The 10,714-nt window shown below is 36.4% G+C and overlaps 1 protein-coding gene across 1 annotated transcript; it reads left to right on the top strand.

Annotated features, from left to right (window-relative positions):
• Positions 1-409: 409 nt before the first annotated feature.
• Positions 410-5,385, top strand: LOC140160278 (uncharacterized). Its single transcript, XM_072183548.1, has 3 exons — positions 410-556; positions 2,295-2,513; positions 5,072-5,385. Exons 1-3 carry the CDS (start codon positions 493-495, stop codon positions 5,212-5,214), a joined length of 426 nt encoding a protein of 141 aa, XP_072039649.1. The 5' UTR covers positions 410-492; the 3' UTR covers positions 5,215-5,385.
• Positions 5,386-10,714: the final 5,329 nt, after the last annotated feature.

The raw sequence follows: 10,714 nt of genomic DNA, 5'->3' as shown, positions 1-10,714 counted from the left end.
GCCTTCGCAACCGGCAGACTGGTATGCTATACCTTTTGTGAATACCACTGCGAATCGAAATAGCCTACTCATCATCGATGTTATGCATCTGTACCAAGAGCATGGTGTACCATGTGGGACATGCAAACTTAAATATAATTTTTGCAAACTTAAAAACAATTTTTGCAAACTTAAAAACAATTTTTGCAAACTTAAAAATAGTATTTGCAACCTTAAAATAATTTAGCTATTAGGCTACATATTTAATATATCCATCAAATAATTTTTTCTGTTTTTACTTTTAGTCAACCACATATTTCTTTTCGGTATGCCCCATAGGCAAATCAGTATGTCATGTCATTTCGCTAAATCACCGCTAAAAATTCCGATATAAAAAGAGTTCTGTCCAATTTGTTCAATATATAAAAGAGTTCCCGAGCGGTGAGCAGTTGCACATTTCCAAAGCATCTAGTGTTTGTTTCAACAATTTTACATTTTTAAACATCAGTGAAAATGGCACACATCAAGGCTGCACTCTGCATCTTTCTTATGGTGGTCATACTTGAGAGCAAGTTAGGTGAGTTATTAATATTTATTAATTCTGCTCTAACTTTTATACGAACATTATGGGTACATATGGTCACATTCCGGACGCTAGTACGTTTTAACGTTGATATTTGAAACCCTCCTCTCAAGCTTTCTGAGAAAGATTATTATCTACTCATTTTAAACTTACTAGTTCAGTGGCTCGGTTCAAATCTTTGATTTAGTTTTCATAATTAATTCTTTCACGTTCTTTCATATGCAAATCGAACGACGGATACGATACGTTACGAAACCAAAACACTTTTTCATGGTTTTTATATCGCCTATCGTCAAGATATGACTTCTAACGTAAATTTACCCGCGATTAGAGTCAGCAAGTTAAATAAACGACTGATAAAGACGACTAAACAGATGATCCGCCGCGAGACCATGTTTACACGAAACACCAAAACACTTGAGTTCTATTGTTCTATGATATTTTTCGCTGGGTAGAAAATATATCTAAAACCATGCTAAATGTTATTTACTGTCCCAAATGTAATATTTTAACAACTCAATAATTCAAAAAGCGACACTTATCCTACAGTCAATTATTGTTTGATAATAAACAAACATTCTTGCTTCATTTCACGCGGTATTTATTGGAAAATAATACTGATATCCAGGATTTTTGAACACTGCTATACAGTCCTGTTGCTGCGAATCACTTTGGCACTACTTTTTCAGATTCACTTTCAAATATATCCAAGCCTACGTACAAATTATGAACCCCATTTGTCCCAAAATCAAGTTTTTCGTAATTCTTTTATTCTTTAAAAAAAAGGTCATTTTTGGTAAAAAAATGATCAAAATCATGAAAAAAAGCATGTTTTAACCCAAATTTTGCCTCAATATGGTATGATGAAATATTTTTGTTTACAGATTTCAAATATTCATATGTCCTCTATTATTCAGAGCAAAAATTAAGGTTGAAGTCAATTTTCTTTTGAAGTTATTGCTAGATTGAATACAATACCGCTCTTTTCAAAGACACCAATCGTCAGTATACATATTCCATAGAATTACGATCCATGTCTTTATGCCTAATAATCAATGGTGCGATGCAGAGTTATAGCGTACGTCGAGTGCATTGTCAATACATTCATAAATTGTTTTCACCTATCGCCATGGTAATTAATCCTGTTACATCACTACTTCTACCGTTGCGAAATGAATGGGCCTATTCCGTTCAAATGATAATACTTGTTCGCTACTTTTATCGCAATAAAACCGGGAGTAAAACGTCGAAATACCATTGGGCCAGCCCTAGGGCCCCCAAAGTTGCCATGTGAATGTTTCTTTTTAGCCCGAAAACACCATGTTTTGGATCAAAATATGTTAAAATTGTACAATTTTGCTCGCTTCGCGCGCACTGGCCCTTCGTATAGAACAATTCACCTTCGCATTTTGGGCTAAAATTGTCTGAATTTGACATTTTTTTCACGCGCTTCGCACGCAAATGTCCTAGTAAAATCGATCATATAGTAGACCCCTTATTTGTAAACTAAACCTTGGCTACTTGAGTCTCACGGTGAGATTGGGGCCTCCAAATTTTGGCCTGGCCCAGGGCCCCCAAAAGGGTAAATCTGGCCCAGTGTCCTTGTAAGCCTTGTTTGCCCCATTTTGGTCAAATAAAGTCAAGAAAGACGGGAATAATCAATCATAAACTTGTATTATTTTTTAACGAAGTGACACATTTTTTCAATTTTTCATCACCAACGATAATACAGCGTCTGCTGAAGGATGCGATGACAAATTTGACAAAGCAGTTAATGATCAATGTAAACAGCTGATCACAAACGATGAGGACTGTGATAAAAAACTGAACGATGATGGGACATATCGAGACATCTGCGAGAAAACGTGTGATCCGGACTGTAGGGAAGAGGCAGCAGCAGAAAAGAGAGGGAAGCGGCCTGTGGAAAGAGCTCAGCAATGGTTCTTTGAGGGTGAGTTTGTATATCTGGGGGTGGAGTGGGGGAGGCATTCAACTCTTGACTTGACTTGACTTGATACCCGATGATCCCCTGCCCGATGACCCACTTTTTTAGGTTCGGCTATCCATTAACCCCCTTTTTTTTACAGATTTTATCATCAAAATGCCATAAAATACTGCGGAAACTTTCAAATTAAACAAAAAAAGAATAAAATGCTCCATTTATTCGAATTTTCTACCCGATGACCCATTTGTTTCACAATTTTATATCCAATGACCCCCTTTTTCATTTATTATATCAATGACCCTCAAATGACCCCTGTCTTTGGAAATCACAAAAAAAAAACCCACCTCAGAATGATGAAAACCACAGTTAGAGCCTATTGTATGGCTTAGCGGCAACGCTCTCCGGACTGTTTCTTAAAATTGCGAGATTTCTGTTACTTGTCAAAACATTACCAACAACATTTATTGTCAAAATCATATCATTGTATACTATTTATAGTTGGATGTTTTGGTTAAAAACCAAACTGAGGACCTAACTCAAATAAACATAGGTATTTGTTGTGGTGTTTAAAAATGGCAAAAAGTTTGGTGAATTTTTTTATTACTGGTAAAATTTCAAGTAAAGATAAAACATTTGCCTGTCTCTAAAATTTGCGTTTTGGATTCTTTAAATTTTTGAAATTTCTAGCCCTGTGGCATAACTTTCAGTTTAATTGCGTTATCAATCACTGTCACAACCTTTAATGATTATTATATACCTCATATATAGATTCCTCTCATCTGATTGGTTAAAAGTGGAGTCATTAAAATAGCTGTGCCCCCTTTTTTTGTCTCAAGATGACGTCATATGCAACTATGCCCGGGGCATAGATTCAACTGTGCCCGATAAATAATTGAATAGTCGCAACCCCGAATACACAGATCGCTCGTATACATTACGCACTCACTATACGGTCGGCATTGAATACAGTGTTGTAAAAGAGACTATAGCGGTCACAGTTCGCGATGAATTTGACCATGCAGACGACGGCCTTTCACCGCCGTAGTGTCAGAGTGCAGTGATTTGTTTACAATCTGTTATATGTCAAGGATTTATATCTGCCAAACGTCACTTTTTAGACAAATTACTACGATCTGAAGATTCGGCAGTGTGTGATGTTAGCACAGAAACGGTAGGGTTTTAGATATGAAATCGGTAGATATCGGTCTGCACTATGCATTTTATAAGCTTAAATGCCTATGCAGTTAAGAGCTTGTAGTGTAGGCCTTGTCAGCTCAGGAAATCTATTAACCAATCAAATGAGAAGAATCTATATTATTCGGTATATAAAACAAATATTGACTGCTTAATATTCGGGGCACAGTTTAAAATTATAGGCCCTCGCGGTGATGTCAAAACCATGACTATGGCCTCAGCTTCGCTTCGGGCATAGTCATGGTTTTGACATCACCTCGGGCCTATAATTTTAACTGTGCCCCTCATAGCAGTCAATATTTGTATAATAGACCTATTATAGTTGCTGCTCTCATTGGCTGACGTGGCTGTGACGTGCCCGGGGCGTATCGCATATTTTGAAAAATTACCATATACCAATTATTTCAAATTATATTAAATTGACAAATAATGGAGAGGATGGGAAATTATTTTGAAAGTCATGATTATTAACTAATATCAAACAATAGATTTCTGACAATGGTTTATTGACTGTGCAAAACACATTAGGCCGTGTAAAATTAATATTTTGGTTCTCGTCCCTCCTCCTCAATTTCTGGGATTTGTCAGATTTTTTTTTTTTTCAGATTTTTCAAATTTTTTAGACTTTGGAATGATTTATGAAATCTTCATACATATAAATAAGTTTATTAGAGAACAAGCATCACTTCCAAGTCTTTTTGTGGTACTCTAGGGGTTTATCCTCAGAATCTCACATTTGAAAAAAAGGGCCTCATCGTTTCCTCGAGCACTGTTGAGAAGACCGAAAACTACTGACAATGCTAATTTTACATTGAAAAAAAAACAAACAAAAAACACCTCCTCCCTCATCAATTCATGAAAATCCTCTGGACGAGAACCAAAACATTAATTTTATACGGCCTTATACCCGATGAAATCGCCGTATTTTTGTGCTGCTTGTGTGCTTCGCAGGACAACATGACTTGCTGCACATCAGAGGGAGTCATGCAGTACCAAAATTAGTCTCAATCACTGTTTGTGAACGCTCTACGTGAATACTGCGTTTATGTGATGCGTGCCTTCTGGGTATTGTGATGAGCGTGCGGGTATCAAGATATATTGAACAGTTTTGTAAAAATACTGAACAGTTTGATTTAAACGTCATTCAGTACTAAAAATGAGTGGTATAGATGGAAGCTTCATATTATATAATAATAACTAATATCAAACAATAGATTTCTGACAATGGTTTATTGACTGTGCAAAACACATTATTAGGCCGATGCATGCAACAATATCAATCCGTTTCAATTTGTTATTTGGTGCATAAAAATTAACCGCATTCTTTTCCATTCTGTCTGTTTAACCGGCTATAATTATATATAATATAGCTCGACGACAGGAATGCACAAACGATGACTCACAATGTCCCGGCCTCGTCGCGGCTAAAGGGAAAAATGTCTGCGAAGACGATGTCATAGGCAGTGGCAAGAAGATCAAGGATTACTGCAACTTATCTTGTGAAGTGTGCTAATCTCATTTCATATCACCACAAAAATGAATTGGTCAATTTTCGACAAGACATTATTTTGACTTTGATTAAATTGATGGTTTTATTCGACCAATTTGTAGAAATACACGTATTACTATTTATCTTTACCATGTAATTCATAAGATAATGGTGGCAGATTGAAGAATTTGGTATAACCATGGAGGTATATAAATAAATGGAGAATGATCTAGCCAAGCATCTTTTGTACTACGTTGGTTATGACCATTTATTGTTGAATAGGCAATTTCAGGGGATATTGATTATGCTAAGCTGATTACATTGTTAAGTCTGTTTCACTGGTCATTTATTTCAATGGGGTGCTAAATGCAGTTACTTATAATGTTTATTGGAAAGTGCTCATGTTTCAGAAAATTTGATATCAAAATGTCATTTTCGCCAAAAAATTGCATTGAAATCAGTCTTTTTGAATAAAATAAACACCCTATCTGTAGGCCTATATCTGTGGTCATATTGTGACCCCCCCTACATTTTGGTCATGATTCTTGAAAAATTAAATTAGGCTATGCCCCCCTATTTTTCTTTCCAAAAAGTTATGCCCCCCCCCCCCCCGGTATAGGCCTATTTGGAACCCCCTCCAAAGAAAATGATGGCCCTTAATAATATTAATAATCATTTAGGCCTAAATACTGATAATTATTTATTATAAAATGAGAAGTTTAATGATGATGAAAAGATTTCGCACAATCATACATTGAAACTATAAGCTATCAAAACTGGCGACTTTGAACAGCTAATTGACTAGCTGACGTCATTATACAGTCTCTTTTACAAGCCTTCCGGTACGGGTCAATGTAGGGTCAATTCCTATGAGGAAATTTTGGGAGTGACGATCAATGAACCATGGTAGAGTCTCATAACCATCGTGGAGATCAATAGCTTGGCTGAAGTGGCTAGTCATTCAAGTTTGGTGACTCATTGAATAGAGGTAATAGGATAATCTCCACTTAAGAGATTAGAATTCTGGCGATCATTCTCCATTTATTTATATACCTCCATGGTATAACTATCATTCACACCTTTGTTCCATAACCATTAAGGTATAGGACATTTTTTGTTTTTGCTATAGCCCCCGAATGAAATATATTTAATTATGTTTGTACTCACTCAGGTAGCATTGTGTGTGAATTTTACATCCGAACTAAGTGCTATTCTTTTTTTTTGTGGGCATTTTAGTGTCTAAAATGGCCCAAAATGAGGGTTTTTCAATATTGCCGTTCATTTCTAATCGTCACCTCATAGACTTTACATGTAAAATAAAAAGGCTCATAAAAATTTAATAGCACATGGTTCGGATGTAAAATTCACATAAAATGCTTTTTGAGTGATTACAAAGATAACTAAATACTTTTCATGCGGGGGCTATGTGGAATTGTTTTTAATGTATTCCTTGTACAATGAAATTTGACAATAAAATGTCCATTGGAAACAAAGGTGTGCAGTGCATATAGAAAGATAATATATTTTTTCTCATTGACTCTTTGAACTGTAGCATTAGGGCTAAAACATGTACTGTTTGGATTTTGTATGTATCCACGGCTGTTTGATGTATATAGAATTGGCTTCATTATTAACTAAATACAAACTATAGATGGCACTATTTATCCTAAATCATATTTCTGTATTTGCAAGGGTTAGGTGATTAATACCGCCATTAAAACAGCTGGAATAGGTGAAACAAGCAACAAGGAAATTTTATAAACATATTTTATCAAACAATAAAAGGAATTATTTGTATAAATAGCGCCACCAATTTTGTCATTAATAGATACATTTTATATCCGAAAAAGCTTTAAAAAATACTATAAAAGTGAATGATTTTGTAAAAGAGGGGAAATTACAGTTGAGAATGACTCCAAAGCATCTGTATTTATTAGCACGATATCACTTTTAGCTGTTTAAGCCTAAAATTTGGTTGTACATGATGTTTTGTTTGAAAAACTAATAAATGATCCCATCAAACAACCGTGTATCATGGTTAACGTATTTCACAATTTACACATTACGTGCTTTCAAATGCATATTTTTGCTCTCATATTAAAAGAGATTGCAATTTTTACCCAAAGGTGTAAGTAGAAAATTAATAAATAAATTTATATAGTGCTTTATGCCGTAAACAGCCTCAAAGCGCTTTACATTTATTCCGCCGTCATTATGTCGGAACCACGTTTGCAGCCTACAAGTGGCGCAGGGTCCATCAGTACAACAACTGTGACTACCCCTAACAGCTTCCCATTGCACCTGGGTGGGGTGAGGCAAGCGAGGCAAAGCGCCTTGCCTAAGGGCGCAACACGGTGGTGGGACGGGGAATCGAACCCACGCACGTCGAGCAAGCTCTCAGATTATGAGTCCAAGGCCGTAACCACTGAGCCACCGTGCCCTCAGTTTGATGAAATAAATAAAATCTTCTACACGGGGCACAATGTCATAGCCCCGATATCTTCATGGCAGAAATCGCCATGGTAGGTTGAATCCACCGCCACGCATTTTGTTCTGACCTGTTTAATAGATTTGAGACGCATAATGGGCCGAAGGACATCTGCCTAAGGCTACTGACAATTGCCCGGTGACTGACCTCGCTGTGTGTGAGTCGAGCATGGTACGGCATAGGTCATATGCTTTTAGACTACCCATGATTGGCCTATACACTGCGCTATATAATTTGGCACATATAAAATCAGAATTATTGTCAGTTTTTGAGTTCAAGACGCAAGCTTCTTTCTCAAGACGCTTCTTTCTCAACACATATATTCAAGTGCAAGGAACCACGTCTGATTTCTTTAGACGAAATCATTTACGGGAGATATTCATCATTTTCTACCCCGGTATCCAAAGATTTTCGTCTGAATATCAAAATCGTGCATAGCACATTCACGTGTATCGATCCCGGGTATTGATTTTAGTATCTCTGGTGTACCAAGTAATTATTAGCCAGGCGATGTCGGTGTGCGGGGTATGTTAACGAATGGCAGCGTCTTTTTACCCACGATCCTTTACGTTGCCTAATGCGAGGACTGGATGATATATTCCATGTCCAACTTCAACATACAAAGAGGCAAACCATAATGTTTTGCCATCAACATCCTCCTTTCTATTACAATATTTTATAACAGCATTAATTCCGTATTTCATACTTTTCATAATGCTTATTCGCTGCAAATAAATCATACTTCCAGTGATGCTAACGCACCATAAATCGGGTCATTATAATTATTGTGTTCAATCTATGATGGTAGACATACACAGGTGATTAGTGCAACCTGCTTTTAGTACAGGGCGATATATTCAAAATTATGTTCACTTATTCACTGTCGAAGTGATATAATAATCGGATTAACTACCATAGCAATGGATGAATACAATTTTTGACTATATCGCTTTGCACATAGTGCAGTTATGTCCACGGCAAATTCACCGTGACCTTTCCAGCCATAAACCCGCTTAGTGAAGATTAAACCGAGCTATGCAGTACTAAACCATTATAGTAATCGATTGTCCAATGCAAATTTATTACCACGTGATAATATTAATCCAATGAGCGATCGAATTGTCCGCTACGGTCGACTAATCCAATCGATAATGACGCTATTGACATGTACGGGCGGAGCTCCACTGACCGAGTTTTGGGGTATTTTTCAATGGTTGGCTGTTATTTACTCATCAAAGCGGTCCACCGTTATTATAAGGACTAGCTATGCTAATGATTTAAAGATTGACATGTATAGAATAAACTATACTTGTTCTTAATTTGTACCTATTACGGTTTCGTAACACCCGTCTTCCAAATGTGACCAAGCCAGGGTGGCCCGGTGAAGCAACATGTGCAGCGTTTTTGCAGTGCATAGTTTTTGCTTTAAAAATATTCGCTGTGAAAAATATGATTCCTTATCTGTGTACATGGTGTAGAAGAAATGAGCAATATAAAGATTTTAATTTTTAAGTTATAGAAATGATCACAAACTATGCACCAGTTTGTTTTTTTTACTTAGAACTGTATTGTAATAGATATTGATATGAGGTATTAAAAACATGAGCTTATTGTAATAAGACCATATCATACAACACTGAACACTATAGTGTTTTCTTCATTGTTTTGTTGTGGTTTATTGAATTTTAGAATTTACATAAAACATCTGGAATATTACAAAATTGCAATATAAAGCTTCTTATTAAAAACAAACCAATACTTATTCCTTTTATACAAGAGGGGAAAAAGGGCAGCTACATTGTTGAAATATTCCTGTAAAACAAAATTGCAATATAAACAGATAGAGCTTCTTATAAATAATCCTGTAAATGTAAAACAAGACTCGGAACATTGCTGACAGGTGGGTTGCCAGCAATTGGGCTTTTTTTAAATTTGTTTTTATGTCAAGACATATCAAGGCATTAACAGCTGTTATCGTTGCGATAAAGCTGACGGGTTGGCGCCTAGATAGCTATTAACCTCCTTTTTGAAGCTGTTCCGTTTCGCAATTCCAGGAATGTGAGGCGGAAGTGCATTCCATGTGCGGGCTGTAGATGGAATGAAAGACCGCTCATGACTAACAAGGTTAGATCTTGGAATTTGAAGCAAGGTCGTGAGATCTAACTGAACGGCGAAGGCGAGGGTCAGTCTGGAGCTGGTCCGGAAGTAGTTGGCATAGTAATTCAGGGGCATTTCCGTAGAAAATTCGATGGAACATAGTGGTGGCACCTACTGTTCTACGGTGAGCCAAAGACTGAATTTGAAGAGAGGAAAGTTCTTCTCCAGGGAGATCGATGATGCGAGCAGCACGCCTCTGGACTGCATCTAGTTTTGACAGTGATGTAGGAGTTGCTCCATTGTGGTTTTTTACAGTTTCTAAAAGTGTTTTTAGAATGAAATAAGATAACGCTAATTTAATGCAGTCTAAGTAAGTCTGAATACCTTTTAGAAATAGCCGAGTGGGGGTGTCGTATGAAATATTTTTTGTGTAACAACTGAAGCATCCGATATATAAAACAATAATATGAATATCAACTGTACATCATATAAAACGATGTGTGATACAATCGCGTCACAGTTGATTTAGTTTAGAAGGCATAGTATTTATTTAAATTTTATATGCGCCATTTATTTTTAATTTACTGAAAATGAAGACTGAAAAGATCGTTAAATATTCCATAGTACCCCACTAAAGATTAATGTTTTCCATTTTATGGTAATCTAATCTTTTATTATTGTTAAATAAACTTTAGGGTATATGAGGAATTTTTATGTAAACGTGGAAATATCCATGACTTGACCTAAAAATTCGTCCAAATTATTTAGTTTATCCCCGGTCCCCGCACTCCGTGCATCCGCGGGTATTCATGCTTGTCGGTGAACTTTAAAAACACCCCCTTTTGCACCTCATTTCGCGAAGTTTTTAGGGAAAAAGACCCTTTTTAGCGATTTCGCGAATTATTTGCCCTTCGACAATACCCCTATTTTAGCTAAAAC

The sequence above is a fragment of the Amphiura filiformis genome, chromosome 9 (assembly GCF_039555335.1).
Source record: "Amphiura filiformis chromosome 9, Afil_fr2py, whole genome shotgun sequence".
NCBI lineage: Eukaryota > Metazoa > Echinodermata > Ophiuroidea > Amphilepidida > Amphiuridae > Amphiura > Amphiura filiformis.
Note: the sequence above shows the minus strand (reverse complement) of the source record. Positions and strands in the feature narration are given on the sequence as shown.